This window comes from Humulus lupulus, chromosome 5, assembly GCF_963169125.1.
Source record: "Humulus lupulus chromosome 5, drHumLupu1.1, whole genome shotgun sequence".
Lineage (NCBI taxonomy): Eukaryota > Viridiplantae > Streptophyta > Magnoliopsida > Rosales > Cannabaceae > Humulus > Humulus lupulus.
Window position 1 is genome coordinate 196,937,755 of NC_084797.1, and position 17,789 is coordinate 196,955,543.

Below are 17,789 nucleotides of genomic sequence, written 5' to 3' on the forward strand. Positions count from 1 at the left end.
ATAGGCGACCAGATGGCTCCAAAAAGGAATCTGCCTCAGAAGAACGTGGGAAGCTCGGTCTCCCAGCAAGAGAAAGGAAAGGCGGTGATGTCAAGCTCGTCGATCCCCCACTTCGGGCCGGCCGTGGAGAAGCAGGTCGAGGTGGCCCCCGACGCATTCTTTGAGGCGGAGAGAATCGTCTCAAAGGTAACCGACCAGGCGAAGATCAACAAACTCTTCCTCACCCACAACATTCCACTGAGGAAAGCCTCTGTGATTGCCCGACCTGCTGCGGAGGGCGAGCGGAGCTGCACGCCGCTCGACGAATCGTTCGCGGCCTGGAGCGGTGAACACTTCAAGGCAGGGGCCTTCCTTCCCCTGGATCAGTACTTCGCTGATTTCCTGAATTATGTGGGGTTGGCCCCATTTCAGCTCCCCCCCAACTCCTACCGTCTGCTGGCGGGGTGGAGGTATTTATTCAAGAAGCAGGAGTGGGAGGTCCCCACTCCTGCGGATATTCTATATTTCTTCTGCCTCAAAGCCAGCCCGGACCAGCGGGGACGAGGTGACGGGTTCTACTACTTAACCCGTTTCCCTAATACAGCGGCAGTCATCGAGCTCCCAAGCCATCCAAATGACTTCAAGGACCAGTTCTTCATGTCAACTAGGTTCCGGAATTGCGAGCACCATTATTTTAATCGCCCTCGTAAGTGATACCTGACCTTAGGTCGCCTTTTAAGTGTTTTTTTCTTTTTATTTTAGCTCCTCCCGTATTCCACCCTGACTCCAGCCAATCTTGCAGCCATCTACGCAAGGACCGAAAAGTCTGCGACCCTCGGGGGTCAGTATGACACATTGGCGGGCCTGCCCCCCAGCGAAAAGGACTACCGCGTGCTCGTGACGGATGAGACGATGGTGTTCTGCAAATTGATCTTCCCAAACCAGACTCTAAACCTGAAGAGGCCTCGGGGGCCGCCCCCAGCCCGCGACAACAGGCCTATCACCGTGGAGGAGGTCGCGGCAGAGGAAGACGAGGAGGATGAGGTGGCTGAATTTCTGCTCGTGAGGAATAGAAAGAGGACCTTGGAGGTCGCTCAAGGGATGGACGAGGAGAGGATCCAAACCGGAGCAGCCGCGGGTCCTTCCGGCCAAGGTAACCCTTATTTGTTTAAGAATGTAGATAGGGCCACTGCAGACCCCCGGCTGGTTAGGTTCAATCCTAGGCAGATCGTCCATCGTCACGGGAGGGACCCGGACCTGAATACACTCCTGCTCCATTGTGTTGACCGGCTCGTGCTGGATCACCAAGAGAGCCGGCCTAGGGGTACCGTAGTAGTAGATAACACCCTAGCTTTTAGGTCGATCCTTTTTGAGGAGTATGGGACCAACTTACGCACATGGACATCACTTCAGAGGGGTGTCTATGCCCCGGGGTTTAGACAGTATGTAGAAGAATCCAGCCCCGAGTCAGAACCGGACCTAGAACCCGCGCCAGTTCGAGAGATAATTGTCCTAGGCTCTTCCAGCTCGGGGGGTAGGGCTCCCTTAATATTCGTATACTTTTTGCTTTTAACCTCTGCATGATTGCTAACTTGTAATAACCATGTTTTTGGCAGAAGAGATGTCTCAGCCCGGGGGTAATCTGCGGGGTGTAGTCTTCGGCGGGAATCCCCCAGCAGGGCCAAGGTTGAAAAGGCTCCGAGAGTCTAAGAGCGCGGCCGGGTCCTCCACCAAATCCCTGGCCAAGGAGAAGGAAAAAACCCGCCATCCCAGGTCGGGGGGGCAATCCTTCCCGCTGCCGGAGCAGGACACATGCCCCCGCCGCCCCAGCGATCTCCATCAGCCACCCAGGACGTGGTACTGGAGGTCGGGACTCCGGCTGTGGCAGCCCCAGACGTACGCATCCCGGTCGATCCCCAGTATCTGGGAAAGATCCCATAAGCATTCCGGGGGACGGTGTATGAGTCGGCGAGCTATGCCGTCGGCCGCTTCTACAAGCTCAAAGAGAGGGATCTCTGGGCTATCGAAACAACGAGCCCGGTCCGAGTCATAGAGTGTTCGATGGACATGACCCTAACGGTAACCTGCCCCACTCTTTTAAAGCTTTAACACTTACACAATGCCTCGTTTTTGCACCTAGCCAACTTATCCTTCCTTTCTTGCAGGGCATTGCTGTCGTACATCGGGGTATCGCCAGGACCAAGGTTCAGCTCAAGGAGATGGAGGCTGAGCGCCAGGCCGCCCTTCAGGAAGCTCAGGCGGCGAAAGATGCACTGGCGGCTTCGAAGGTCGAGCTAGAGAGGATCCGCTCAAAGAACCGAGAACTTGAAACCTCCCTTGCCACTTCGCGAACAGATCTTGAGGCAGCGAAGACCGAGGCCCAGGCCGCCCTGGAGACCGCCTTGGAAGCCGAGCGGGCCATCTCGGAGCAGTCCATGTAGGACCTGTTCTATCACTGCTGGGCCCATAACCCGGATGCTGATTTCTCTTTTATGCCGCCGGACCTCTGGGCTTTTTTGCTGCCGAAGCTCCAAGCCCGCCTAAACAAAGAGGTACCGCCCTCGGAGACTGGGGAAGCCTCTGGCGCGGCGGAGCAGGGCGAGACCGCGACCTCCAAAGGACCAGCTGATGGGGCTTAGGGCACTTCTCCTTATGCATTTTTAATTATTTTTATTTTGTCTTTGTAACCTTTTCATGAGGTGTTTTCACCTCGAGACGATTTACTTGGCAATCTTAACTTATACATATATATATTTTTTTATATATAAGCTTAGTTCATGCTAACCGTTATTTACATCCCGAGCTCTTTAAGAAAGAGCCACGACCAATAAACTTAAGTTAACTTCCAAGTTTTATGACCCGGTTAAAACCAGGAACTTATTTTGAAAACTTAGTTCATGTTAACTTTTATCCATATCCCGAGCTCTTTAAGAAGAACCACGATCAATAAATTTAAGTTAACTTCTAAGTTTTATGACCCGGTTAAAACCAGGAACTTATTTTGAAAACTTAGTTCGTGTTAACTTTTATCCATATCCCGAGCTCTTTAAGAAGAACCACGATCAATAAATTTAAGTTAACTTCTAAGTTTTATGACCTGGTTAAAACCAGGAACTTATTTTGAAAACTTAGTTCGTGTTAACTTTTATCCATATCCCGAGCTCTTTAAGAAGAACCACGATCAATAAATTTAAGTTAACTTCTAAGTTTTATGACCCGGTTAAAACCAGGATAGGACTTAGTTCGCGTTAACCCTTATCCATAGATAAGAGTCAACATCTAAGTCGTTAAGGAGACCTGGTTATATCCAGGTACCATATGCCCCCCAAGTAACTGGGAAAGGGTCTTTCGTGGTTACTTTAAAATCACACTTGCAAATTAAAAGAAACACTTGATTTTTATTTATACATAGAAAGTGGCCTTCCAGGCCTTACAAGTGGATCATTGATAGTATTTCTTTAAGTGGATGGCATTCCAAGTCCGCGGGATCGCCCCTCCATCAAGTCGAGCTAACTTATAAGTTCCCTCCTTGATGACTTCGATGACCTGGTATGGTCCTTCCCAGTTTGGTCCCAAAACCCCATCTTTGGGATCTTTTCCGGCCAGGAAAACTCTCCTTAGGACCAAATCGCCAACTCTAAAGGCACGTTTTTTGACCTTAGTGTTGAAGTAGCGAGTGATCTTTTGCTGATAATGGGCGAGCTGGAGTTGCGAATCCTCCCGCCTTTCATCAACTAGGTCTAGGGAATGGCATAGGAGTTCGTGGTTCCGATCTTGGTCATAGGACTGGACTCTATGCGACAGAACTTTAACCTCCATGGGGAGGTCTGCTTCACTCCCAAAGGTTAGGGAGAAGGGAGTGTGACCCGTGGGAGTCCGATGCGAGGTCCGGTATGCCCACAGGACCTGGGGGAGCTGTTCTGGCCAGACCCCCTTTGCCTCATCTAGCCTCTTCTTGAGGCTTGCCTTTAGAGTTTTGTTCACAGCCTCGACCTGGCCGTTCGCCTGGGGATAGGCCACGGACGAGAAGCTTTTCATAATTCCGTGCCTTTCACAAAATTCGGTGAACAGATCGCTGTCAAATTGAGTGCCGTTGTCGGAGACGATCTTCTTAGGTAGGCCAAATCGACAGATGATGCTTTTCACCACAAAGTCGAGTACTTTCTTCGATGTTATTGTCGCCAACGGCTTTGCTTCGGCCCACTTGGTGAAGTAGTCAATGGCTACCACGGCGTAACGGACCCCGCCCTTTCCGGTGGGCAGGGCACCCACTAGATCTATTCCCCAAACGACAAATGGCCAAGGAGCCGAGATCATTTTTAGCTCGACCGGAGGAGCTCGGGCAACCACAGCGAATCGCTGGCACTTGTCGCACCTTTTCACATACGAGATCGAGTCTTTGGACAGAGTCGGCCAATAATAACCTTGCCTGAGAACCTTTAAGGCCAGGCTTTGCCCCCCAGTGTGGTCTCCGCAGAATCCTTCGTGAACTTCCTGTAGGATGGCCTTCGCTTCACTTGGAAGAACGCACCGGAGGAGAGGTAGGGAGTGCCCATGTCGGTACAACAATCCTTCGACTAGCGTATATCTCGGAGCTTGATAAAGGACTCACTGTGCGTCATTACGTTCTTCGGGTAACCTGCCCTCGACGAGATACTCAAGAATGGGAGTCATCCAGGTCGGCCTAATATCAATCATCTCGATCTCTGCCCGATCTCCTTCTATACTTGGTTTTTCTAAGAATTCTACTGGCACCAACCCCAGGGTTTCTGTCTCTCCCGAGGTGGCGAGTTTGGTGAGAGCATCTACGTTGGCGTTCTGCTCCCGAGGTATCTGTTCGATCGACCCTCGCCCAAATGCAGACAGCTCGGCTTTTACTTTTGCCAAATAGGCGGCCATCTTGGGTCCCCGCGCCTGATATTCTCCTAGAACCTGGTTCACCACGAGCTGGGAGTCACTGAAGCACTGGACGGAGCTCGCCTTTAGCTCACTAGCTACCCTCAGCCCATCCAACAAAGCCTTGTACTCTGCCTCGTTGTGAGCCTTTAATTCATTCACATATCTCTTCTGGGTGCCTCTACTCGTGCCAGCCATATGCGGTCCTCTAGAGATGGTGGATATCTCTCCCTCGACCGCGGGGGGAAGGACGTCCTGATCTATCCGAGGCCTGGGCTGGCTGGCTGGGACCTCTGGAACGGGTCGACTTGCTGGGACCCTGTTTCGCGAGTATTGCGCCAATGGGCCTGCTCGGATGAGAGTTTCGATTTCATCTTTGAGATGCCTGCAGTTGTCGGTATTGTGGCCGACGTCGTTATGGAAACGGCAGAATTTTGAAGTATCTCTCTTTCCCTTGTGGTGCTTTAATGGCTCCGGCCTTTTCCAAGGGACCCGAGCAGCGTTGGCCAGGTAAATATTTTCCCTGGACTGGGTGAGCTCGGTATATGTTGTGAACACGGGCTTGAATTTATCCACAAACTTATTCTTCTTTTGACCGTGATGGCTGTTTTCACCATTCCCCTTTCTTTTGCCACCACCGGGCTGGTTGTTCTGCGCGATGTCGGGAATCGCCACTACGATCTCTGTCTCCGTTCCAGCGGGCTTCTCGGGAATCTGGCTGGTCCCCGCGGCGGAAGCTTCAGCTTCTTCTAAGTTTATCCATTCTTGGGCTCTGTTAAGGAATTCGCTAACCGAGCTGACTCCCCTCCTTTGAATATCTTTCCACAGGTCTCCACCGACCAGGATTCCGGTCCTCATGGCCATGAGCTTGGAGCTATCGTCAGCGTATCTGGCTCGAGCAGCTACATTCACGAATCTGCTCAAGTAGGCTTTCAGCGTCTCACCGGGCTGCTGTCTCACGTTAGCTAGGGAGTCGGCCTGGACTCGGGCGGCCTAGGAGGCGCGGAATGCCCTTTTGAAGTCAGCCGAAAAGGTCTTCCAGGAGCTGATTGACTGCCTTTTACTCTGCTTGAACCACTGCCTGGCAGGTCCAGTCAGTGTGGAAAGAAAGATCAAGCAACGCAGCTCCGGGCCGATGTTATGGGCCATCATTAGGGTGTTGAACATCCCTAAATGGTCCGACGGGTCTCCGTCCCCGTTGAACTTTGACAAGTGAGGCATACGGAAGCCAGACGGGTATGCCATCGCTGCTATGTTAGGGGCGAAGAGCTCCATTTCGTCACCCGAATCATATTCGTCTTTTTCTTTCTCTGATAGGAGCTTTCTCATCAGTTCCTTCATCTGAGTTAGGCGCTCGAGGGTTTTGTCCTGAGATCCTGGGTTATTCCGGGGCTGTTCAACAGCTCCGGACCCGTTGTACATATTAGGTGGGTTGCTGCCCCCCCTATCTTGAGATAGGTTATTTGGGACATTCCCTCCGTTACGTACTTCGGATCAGACTCCCACCGAACGGGCCTAGCTACCATCTCCGGTTCGATCGTCTCTGTGAGAGTTGAGGCGGTCTCGGAGGTCGCCTCCCTGTGTAGTCTGGTGACTTTGTGCCGAACTTAGTCGCTGACGCAGGTCTCCCCCCGAGAGATCACTCCGGCGACTACCGGTCCAGTGGATCCTACTGGATAGGCTTAGAGTGCGTCTTCGGCGGTTACGATCTGATCCTTCCCCTGGCACCCTGCTGCGCTAGGAAGGCCCAGCCGACGGCGGGTCTCTCCTACTATTCCCGTAGGCCGGGATGTCTCGGACGGGCTGAGGAGACAGGTATCTGATTGGACAAGGAGGATGCCTGACTGGGGAGGCGATCCTAGTTCCGTCCGGAAGGATCAAATTCGGTGGGGGCCTTTCGGCCCTTCCAGCCTGCTGGTCCCGCGCTGGGCGAGCTGGACAAGGCGCAGGACGGTCTTCGGGGATGGGCTGACGTCTCTGGCCCTCCCCGGATCTTCTTAGGGAATCTCCTCGATCTCTCCTGGGCGCCCTCGAGGAAGGTTGAGAGCTAGGGGTTGATGTCCTAACCGAATGGCTGTATTGCTGTTGTCCGGTTCTAGGTATATCCCTGAAGTTTGCTTCTTGGTGGTGTGATGAAGGGGTAGAGTTGGCTGCAGGAAGTCTATCCGAACGGCTATGTCTGGACCGATCACTCCGGCGACACTTAGGAGCCTCACCTTGCCTTTCTTCAACGTTAATGTTGGTTGTAAGAGGGGGTAGTCGGTCCAGAATATCCTGGATTTGCTGACCAGCTGCTGCTAACTGGCTCCTCAGCTGAGCATTCTCCATCTCCACCGCCGTATAATAACACGGATTCGGATTAGGTGGCCGGGGCGCTGAACTACCAGTGTCGTCTTGGCCCGCCAACTGCTTTCTTGGCCTCTGCTGGACTTCAGGAATTTGCTCATCAGGGATGGCAACATGGTGGGCCTCCTGCCCATCGTGCTGTTTTGTTTCGTTGCCATGTCTGGATCGAGTGGTCACCATAGTTGGATGTTTGTGGTAGTACTAATCGAACTTGCTCTCAATGAAAGCACCAAGCTGTTGACGCGGTTCTTCGCCAACAGGTAATTAAGAGAAGAAGAGAAAGGGATTAGTACTGAAAGTAGAACCGTAACAGATATGAAATCTTAGAGAATGAACTAGGTGACTCAAGATACGTTTTTTAAGTGGTTCAAAGGTTAAAATTCTTCTACTCCACTAGTCAATATTATTCATATATTCTGGGTATTTGGTTTACAAAGTATATGGCTCTTCAGAGACTATTTTTCCCAACCCCTATCAACTCCCAGGGTCCCCATATTTATAGGAGAAGGCACCTGGAAGTTGGTAGGGAGGTCATCCCGTGACCTTACCATTTGTCATATCAACTCTGTGACAATTATGATTAATTCCTAAACCTGACACATAAGTGTGGTCTAATCAGTATGTAAGGAGATAATGGGCCGCACGGCCCAACCCAGCCGTGGGTGTCTGAATGCGCACATTCCTGCTGCGTGTCCGAGAAGTCAGGGGGATATCGGACACGTGATGTCAGATATATGCACGTTTATCTTGCGTGTATTGACTTTACAAAGGGTCAGAGATCCATGGCCAGCTCGTACCACGAGCTGCTTCCCTGAACCGACCTTCAGCCTTCAGACCTTCTGATGCCTTCCTCCAGTCTTGGGGGCCCTTGGCGAGCCTTTGAGGATCCCTCGAGCAAAGAAGGTACGATCTGGAAACAGGATCTCCGGCCTGGGGGAGTCCTCCGACTAAACCACGATTAGTCCGAGGCTCGACCTGCTAATCAGCCCGTGGGAAATCCAGGGCGTACAATTTTCATCAACTGTTCACTTTACTATTTCGCTAATCAGACTTCACAATTCTTCTTCCTAAACTAATAGCGGGTTAACAAAAACAATTCTTACTCTTTTTCAAGAAACAAAAACTTAAATTACATGTGAATTTTCTACATTCCTATGATAAATTCCAACACATAAAAGGCATTGAACACAATAATCCTAAAACTACACAATTCATATAGGTATTTTCATCCAATTTGAAAATTGATTATTCAATCATAGCATAATAAATTCTCACTTTTCACATTTCGAATCAAAATCATAAATCATGCAAATGGTGATCAAGCATTCACAAGCATTAAGAACAGATCAAATAATTTAGAATAGAAGTGAAGAAAGAATCGTGAAATCCTCATAGAAATTAAAAAAGATCCAAGTGATTATTAAAAACCCTAGAAACATATTTAGTTCATAATCATCATTCGAAACATAAACAACAATGGAAAATAACATAGAATTCTAAGGTAAAAGGAAAAGAACTCTAGAGAGTGAATGGAGATGCTCCACGATGTATTCCTTGCTCCCAAAATCATCCTCTCCAAAAAGTCTCCTTCTCTCCTCTTGAAATGTAATGACCCACTACTCTAGACTTTTGGACCATTAACGAAACTATACATACAATCCTTAATAGAACTTACATTTGCGAAAATACCATAATTTTATTAAGTAACTTGTAAAAAAAATAAGAGTTACTTACATAAATACCAAAAAGGATATGGGATCCCATTGTCTTTAAAAACAAAACATGATTTAAAATAAAAAGACATTACATAAATAGTGCGGAAAATACATGTAAAAAGACATAAAACAAAACTACATCCTCGAATCGAATAACGCTCGGCTCCTTGACTCCATTCACCATCGATACACATCCTCTAAGCGTCCATGAATCTTACCGCCTCTAAAGCTATTTTCCTGCACATAAAACAAAAAGGAATGAGCCTAATGCCCAGCAAGGAAAATCTAACACATAGTCATAAACATAAAATTTCATGATAAACATAAGGACATATCATAACACTTATTACATACACTTATTATAATGGCCATTATTACTTGGGGTCCCATAGACTAAACAAGTCATATGCCCATGGGATTAGTGGGGTCCTACTAGCTAAGCAGGTCATATGCCCATAACCCATTTGGGGTCTTGTTAGTCATATGGGTCATATGCCCAAGCCTACAAACATACATATTCATAACATATTTATAACATATTTCATAACATAACACATAAGATAACATAAGCACAAAACATATAGATTATATCATATTTTCCTTACCAAAGTTACCGGGATATGTGGACAGCGTTGGGACTTTGGAACACTCCTAATAACCATTAGAAAGAGTGAGTCTAAAGAAGAAAAGAGATGAAAAGGAAATGGGAAGACTAAACCATTGAAAAACATGCTTACCGAAACTTATGTGCTCAAGAACTTAGATTTCCTAACCAAAATAAGAGTGAGGTTAGAAGACTGAATAGAAGATTAAGAGAAGGGAAACATAACATAAAACCAATGAACTAGAGTGTGTTGAATACCTTGAGGACTTGTAGATCAATCTAACCCTTGAACCGAAATACTATGAAATCTTACTTCCCAAAGTGTTTGATAAGCTTATGATGTTTAAGCTTATGATTTCCCCAAACCCAAGTGTTTAACTCTCACACTCTCCTAGCACTTGTAGCTTCTGAACTTAGAGTAAAAGGTGAATAATGGCTGGGTACTAGGTCCTATTTATAGAGTTTGGGAATGAAGGAATCTTAATTTTACTTGAATAAAAATAATAGCTTTTTAGGTGAAAATAATTTGAATAGTTGTTCAGCAGAGGTTGAAGACTCGTTCAAAAGATGCTGGACTTATGAAGAAGTTGAATGGCTGAAAGGAAAAAGAATTCAAAAACATTTGAATTATACTGAAAGAGGCGATATATCGCCCCCTGTAGGCGATATATCGCCTGGGCCAGTATGCCCAAGGTGACCGTGCATCGTTTCGTGTTTTTCGTATTTACGTGCTGCGATATATCGCCCCCTATAGCTGCGATATATCGGCACACGCTGAATATTTAAACACGAAATTACACCTTTTTAGCTAAGTTTGAATGGAGTAAACAGCCTTGACTAAGCCCTCAACGTATTCAAAGCTGCTGATTGACCTTATAACATTCAAACTTTACCCTTATTTAATTTAATCCTCAAAAATACTTAATCCTTAATCACCCATTCATAACATGTGCTTAAAATCCTATTGGTTGATATCTAAACCTTATAGTATAACAAATATTATCCTTAATATCAGTCATATAATCAAACCTTAGGTTATACTTAATATTCTTAAACTATAGGTTAAACTTAGAAAATCTATAAGTACTACTATGAGTGGCCAAATAATTCCCGGTCTGAACCAAAAATCCACAGTTACAAAGATAATACTATACATACTATAATACTACTAAATAATTAGCTAAGTAAAGTTCTTGGACTCTACATGAAATTAGGTTTAAAACCTATTTTTTTTCTTCAAAAGCAGTACGGGCCACGACCCAACATTTCAAGCGTCGCGGCCCATGTAAATTTTATGGGTAGACAAAGTTAGGCGCGCCGAGGCCCTTTGTTCCTACGCTGCAGCCCATTGTTTATCCTTGAAAAATAGACTTTCTGCCTACGACCAGGCCGTGGCTCAGCACCATAGCGTCGCGGCCCTTAACAATTTCTTCAATTTTTGTGATTTTAGTCCCGAAAATTCACTGAAGCTATAAAATTGCTTGATGATTCATCTTTTCATGGAATAAACACCAAAAAGCCCAATTTTCATCATTTTTATGCCAATTTGCTCCAATTATTCTTTTCTTTTATTTGTAAGCTAAAACTTGAAAACAATAAAAAACAAAGCATAGTATTGCACTAAACAACTAAAAAGATCAATAAAAACTACCTAAAATGCAACCTAAACACAAAACAAAACTAGACTCAACAAACTGCCCCAAACTTAACATTTACTCGCCCTCGAGTAAAGACTCACAATAAACTCACGAAACTAGAAAACTCAAAAACACAGGCGACACAAACTTATGAATCAAGTCAACAAGACTCAATTAGCCTCAATTTCATAAAATCTCACACAAAAGTCCAAAATCTCGATTTGTATAAACAATCCAGAATTTCAATGAAACCACACCGACAACCTGATTCAATCCAAAATTTCCTATTCAACCATAACCACAAAAATTACTCAACAGTTGAATCTTATGTATGCATGTCAAAACATACCATCAATCCTTTGATCCATATGCCGGCATTGTTCATCACTCTCCACTAATGTAGACAAAATATGCTCACGAATCACTAGGACTTTAGGCTCATAACAATAAAGTTAGGCAATGGGTAGATATATGTCATTTAGGCTCCAAATTACCATAAGCATATGAAATTACAAACCAACAATTCACCCAAACAATTTCCAAAGAAAACTCCATTTGAACCCAAGTAATGGTTGAGAAAAGCTTATTTCACTTTATCATTTTTTTAACAATTCTCAACATTTTTACTCTTCATTACAATACACCAAATTACAAAACTAATCACATCCCATTACAATTCATTCCCCATTATTTATCCAAGTGCTCATAGTAATTTGGTAAAGGAATGAAAACTAACAAAATGTCTATTTGGCTCACCATTGCTGTCAAACAACAAAGAGGAAAATTTTAGGCTCAGCAAGGGTAAAAATGGAAATTTACTTTTGGGTTGGCTTGAAAGGCTCAAACGCTCCAAGAAATTTCCTAAATCACTTTCCTAAGAATATCTCATCTAGGATTTCGTCTGAAATGATAAACAAGCAAGTTCTAGATCCATTCATACATCAAACCACAAGCCAATTTTTAAGAATGCATACATTCAAATTCAAATTGCAAAGAATTTTCCAATCATGGCTAAATATTCTTTTTTTTTATGGATCGAAACAAGCTACCATCAAAGTCTAAAAAGCACACGGATTCAATCGATCAAAAATCTCGAAAATTTTCACAACATTTTCTTACATGTTATACGCTAGAATTGACAACTTGATTCACACAAACACAACACAACATTTAACCAAGATAAAACTCAAACAACAACAAATACAAACTAACAACACGACACAATCACAAAAAATAGTAAGACTCTTCCCCCAAGCTCGATTGACACATTGTCCCCAATGTGACATAAAAAGAAAAGGAAAGAAAACTTACCAACGCTCCAACTAAACATCATCAAAATGGAGGTGGCGGGGGCGGTGATTGGAAAGTTCAGTTTGTCCCAGGCGCTGCAGCTCAAAATAAAGCTTTTTTTTTATTTCACGATTCAAAAATGACAAACAAAACTAAAAATTACTGAAAATAAAATCTAAACCTAAGAACAAAAATTACAAAGATTTTAATAGAAAATAAAAATTACAAACACATAAAAACTCGAATTAAAAAAAAAAAAAAAGCATTGTGTTGCCTCCCAAAATCTCTTTATTTAACGTCTTCAGCTGGATGCTCACTCCCTTCATTAAACTTCAACTTGGGTCAAGTCCACCCCGCTCATCCTTTAGAGCCATAGTGTCATAAGAAAAAACTCATCTTTTGATGTTGCTAATCGTCTGTGCCTTCCACCGCTCGTGTAGCCTTCGAGCCTTCCCACTATAGAACTGTTTCAAACAATGACAAACTGCTCGACTACCAATTTCAGCATTGGTTTTTTTCTTTGTGATTTCCAAATTACTACCACCACTACATACCACATCCACTCTACAACAAGTTGAAATATCAGTTGCTGCAAAAACATTAAATGTTACCTCTTCGTTTTGCACTCGCAGCTTCAACTCCCCCTTTTGTACATCAATTAGTGCTCTCCTTGTGGCTAAGAATGGTCTTCCCAAAATAATGGGAATGTTTGCATCTTCCTCCATATCTAGAAAAATAAAATTAGCAGAAGAAAAATTTACCAACCTTAACTAAGACATCCTTAATTACTCCATGAGACTGCTTAACAGAGCAGTCTGCCATTTGTAAGAACACAATAGTGGGGAGAGCTTATCCCAGTTTTAGCTTCCAAAAATAGATAAGGGCATTAAATTTACACTAGCCCCTAAATCACATAAGGCCTTGGTCATAACAGTATCTCCTATTGAGCAAGGAATCACGAAACTACCTTGATCTTTAAGCTTGGGAGGTAGTTTCTTCTGCAAAATAGCACTACACTCCTCAATAAGCGCCACTGTCTCATAATCCTCCAACTTCTTTTTCTTTGACAAGATTTCCTTCATAAACTTCACATAACTTGGATTTGTTCAAGTGCCTCGGCAAAAGGTATGTTAATGTGAAGTTTTCAAAAAATGTCTAGAAACTTTGAAAACTACTTATCAAGTGTCTTCTTTTGAAGTCGCTGAGGATATGGAATCTTGATGTGGTGCTCATAACTCATTGGTGACTGCTTCTTCTCAAGGTTTTCAATAACCTCTTATTATACCTTACCCTCATTCTCAACATCAACTTTTGGTGCATGTATAGACTTCTCGACTGACTCTTCCAACTTCTTCCCACTCTTCAAAGAGATTGCAATGCACCGCTCTTTAGGATTCACCTCTATATTACTTGGAAAATTTCTTTGAGACCTACTTTGTAACATATTTTCCAATTTACCAACTCGCATCTCAAGATTCCTGATGGATGAGCGAGTTTCTGTCATAAATTGAGATTGAGAGTTGGTCAGAGTTAACCGTGCAGCTTGTAACTCATTTGTCTTATCTTGAGCAACAGGCAGTACCGGTGGTTATAACAGTGCCTGAGGTGGAGCTTGAAGCATAGGCTGCTAAATTTGTTGAGGACCCTGATTATTTCTCCATACAAAATTAGGCTGATTTCTCCACCCTTGATTGAACGGGTTGGAGAATGGATTATTAGCTCGCCTATTGAAATTTCCCATCATATTCACCTGTTCCATGGGAATGGAGTTGTTCGTCTCAACTACCATGCACTACTCAAAAGGGTGAGGACCACCACAATTATGACATACCGCTTGGATTTGCATGACTTGAGTGGCCATAGAATTTTGTTGCAGTTGCTTGGTCAACGATGCAACCTGAGCAATGAAAGCGGTAATAGCATCCCACTCATGCATACCAGCTACCTTCTTATTTTTATCTCGTTCACTAGGCAACTAATAGTTATTCATGGCCATTTCTTCAAGCAATTCATAAGCCTCCTTAGCACTCTTGCTCATGGAAGCGCCACTTGCTGCAGCGTCAATAATGGTGCAAGTTTTCCCACACAAACCGTTGTAAAAATTATTAACTAGCATCCATTTTTCTTTTTTTTTTTTCGGTGAATAAGAATCATTGAATTACTTCCAAAACGCCTGAACCCCAGAGCTAATTTCTCCCCTGTATAGAACTACATATATGCTCAAACCAATCTCTATCTACAATCTTGGCCTTCTTAGGCATTACATGATATATTCGAAATTTAACATCACTTTGAATTCTCTGTACAGTATGGTTAATTTGCCAAACTTTGTGAGACCAAAGAGCATCATTCCAGACTAACCAGATGTGGTAAACAAGAGCTGCCAGGACCACAGTATAGATTTGCTTCCTCACCTTGCTAATTTGCTTTGCTTTATCAATCCAATGCAGTAAACAGCCTAGATTCTCAGCCCGAGTGCTCCATCTCAACCAAGCTTTCAGTCTAGTAAGACAACTCCAGCTATAAGAACACTCAAAGAATAAGTGTTTCTCATCCTCATCTTGATCACCACACAAAAGACAAGAACGATCAATAGCTGGGTTATATTTACTAATCTGAACCCGGGTACAAAGTTTCTCCTTCATTGCAAGCCAGAAAATGAATCTATGCTTAGGAATATTAAGTCTTCCCCAAACATTTTTGTTCCATTGAACGCGCTCAGTAAAAGGATATAGAGAGACATACCGATATTGAATACTATAACCTTTAATGATAAAGGTATTCAAGTTAATCTTAGCTTTAATGACATCCTTTATAGCTACAATCTTCCTCCAATACCAACTTGAATTAGGGGGGGCTGTGTAGTTCCACCAATGCCCAATCCCAGCAGACAAGTAAACATTGTGTATCCACTTAACCCAAAGAGTGTCCTTTTTAGCAACAATCTCCCAAACATATTTCGACATAGCTACTGTATTCCAGTTAATAACATTACGAAATCCCAAGCCTCCAGCCATTTTTGGCAAATAGATACTCTCCCACACTACTTGACCTGGACCTGAACCATCAGCTATCCCTTTCCAAAGAAAAGATCTACAAATAGCTTCCAATTTCCTCAACAACAGCTTAGGCAAAATCATAATTTGAGCCCAATAAGAATGAATTGAAAACAAAATAGAATTTATAAGAGTTACTCGTCCCATATATGAGAGATTCCGCAAGCTCCACAAGCGAATCTGCTGAACCATTTTATCAATGATGATCCCACACTTAGCAGAACTGATTCGTTTGGAGCAAATCGAGACACCTAGATATCTGAAAGGTAAACGACTTCTCGTGAATCCCAACACTTCCAGCACTCTTCTCACTTCTGCATCTGCCATACCACTACAGAAAATATCTGATTTTGCAACATTAGGAAAAAGACCAGAGGTTTTAGAAAACAAAGTGAGCCCCCTCAGCGGTAATAATATAGACACATAATCACCATGACAGAATAAAAGAAGATCATCTGCAAAACACAAGTGATTCAATCTCAAAGGCGCACAACTATCGTGGAACTTAAATCCTACCATCTTTCCAACCTTAGCTAGAATCCTAGATAGATATTCCATTCCAAGAACAACCAATAACGGCGACATCGAATCTCCTTGACACAAACCCCTCTTGGAAGAAAAAAAACCATGCATTATTCCATTGATCATAAAAGAAAACTTCGGTGTTTGAATACACATCATGATGAGATCAATAAAAGGCTGGGGGAACTTAAAGGCAGTTAGCATTTCTTCTATAAAATCCCATTCCACCGTGTCATACGCTTTCCTCAAATCAATCTTTATCATACAGCTGGGTTTACTACTTTTCCTACCATAATGACGCACCAACTCTTGACAAACCATAATATTGTAAGCTATATATCCTCCACGAACAAAACCCCCTTGATTTTCAACTACTAAATCAGGCAAAATCTTCCTCAATCTTGAACAAATTAACTTTGTGGTTGCCTTATATATCACATTGTAGCAAGCTATAGGTCTGAAATCACCCACATTATCTGGGAATTTAGATTTTGGAATAAGAGTGATCGTTGTGGTATTTACCTCTTTCAAGAGTTTCCCAGTTTTTAAGAAAGAGAGCACTGCATCACTAACTTCCGAGCTGACAAGATCCTAATTATCCTGAAAAAAGAAACTGCCATAACCATCAGGCCCTGGCGCCTTCATTCCAGAAATAGCAAAGAAAGTCTCTTTAACCGCTTGCTGAGTGAATTCATTTTGAAGTATGCCAATATGTTGAGAGGAAAGCAATGGTCCCATGTCCACTATAGCTTTGATAACAGTCAGCCGATTAGTCATAGTAGTACCCAAAAGCATCCAAGAAAGCTGCCTTAACACCTTCAGACTTATCTACCCAAAGCCCTCATCCATTCTTAATAGAATTAATTCTGTTCTGAGCCCTTCTAATTTTTAAAGAAGCATGAAAAAAGGTAGTGTTTTCATCCCCAAAGTTAACCCAATTCGTCTTAGCTTTTTGAGCTAAAAACAAACAATAGGCTTTGTTTAATTGAATATAATTCCCATGAGCCTCCTTCTCCTTATCTATGAGAATACCATTCATAGGATCTTGTTGCAAAGCAACCTGGCACTCAAGCATACTCTGCTTAGCTTGTAACTCAACTACATGAATATCATTAAATCCTCTCTTGTTAATATCTAGAAGAACTCTCTTTAATCTCTTCAGCTTCTTGACCACTTTAAATATGCCAGTACCTGAAATAGCTTCATCCCAACTAGTTTTAAAAAGCATAGAAAAATTCTTAGCATCCCACCACATTCTATAGTACCCAAAAGGTTTATGCCTATTGCAAATTTCTTGGTAAAACGAGACAAGAATCGGGCAGTGATCAAAAGAACCTTCTGGAAGGAAAACAACCTAAGATGAGGAAACTTCCTCAAAAGCTCCTTAAACCTCTCCCATGCATCATAAAGAGATTATCCATCAAATTGAGAAAAGTTATTAATTTCCTCTCTTAACTTTGTAGCCTTGGATGGGGGGAAAAATTTAGCAAGAAATTTAGAGCTAATGCCTCCCATGTAGTGATTGTGTTGGCTTGAAGAGAGTTCAACCAACGTTTAGCTCTACCCGAAAGTGAGAACGGGAACAATCTTAGTCTAATAGCATCGTCGGTGACCCATTATATTTAAAAGCCCCACACAGCTCCAGGAAATTAGCTATGTGTGTATTGGGATCCTCAATAGGGAGTCCACCAAATTGGACAGTAGACTGGACCATTTTGCAGAATCACCGGCTTAATTTCAAAAT

General features: G+C 43.6%; 1 protein-coding gene and 1 non-coding gene across 2 annotated transcripts; one reads left to right on the forward strand and one right to left on the reverse strand.

Annotated features, from left to right (window-relative positions):
* Positions 1 to 12,859: 12,859 nt before the first annotated feature.
* Positions 12,860 to 16,822, reverse strand: LOC133779829 (uncharacterized). The gene is made up of 5 exons (XM_062219732.1): positions 16,660 to 16,822; positions 14,680 to 16,521; positions 14,299 to 14,364; positions 13,758 to 13,964; positions 12,860 to 13,194 (listed from the first exon to the last, which is right to left on the reverse strand). The coding sequence occupies exons 1-5, from the start codon at positions 16,820 to 16,822 to the stop codon at positions 12,860 to 12,862; spliced, it is 2,613 nt and encodes an 870-aa protein (XP_062075716.1).
* Positions 16,823 to 17,396: 574 nt separating this feature from the next.
* On the forward strand, positions 17,397 to 17,503 carry LOC133781198 (small nucleolar RNA R71). The gene has a single exon (XR_009869987.1). It is a non-coding gene; the product is annotated as a small nucleolar RNA R71 (small nucleolar RNA).
* The last annotated feature ends 286 nt before the right edge of the window (positions 17,504 to 17,789 follow it).

What these genes read in the sequence shown, in the direction of transcription:
- LOC133779829 (XM_062219732.1), bottom strand. Translation starts at nt 16,822, where the DNA reads ATGACTAATCGGCTGACTGTTATCAAAGCTATAGTGGACATGGGACCA. An exon ending in AAGTCATGCAAATCCAAGCG is followed by an intron (nt 13,965 to 14,298) that starts GTATGTCATAAT and finishes AATTTATGACAG; the next exon opens with AAACTCGCTCATCCATCAGG. An exon ending in AGTTGATGTTGAGAATGAGG is followed by an intron (nt 13,195 to 13,757) that starts GTAAGGTATAAT and finishes TTATTTTTCTAG; the next exon opens with ATATGGAGGAAGATGCAAAC.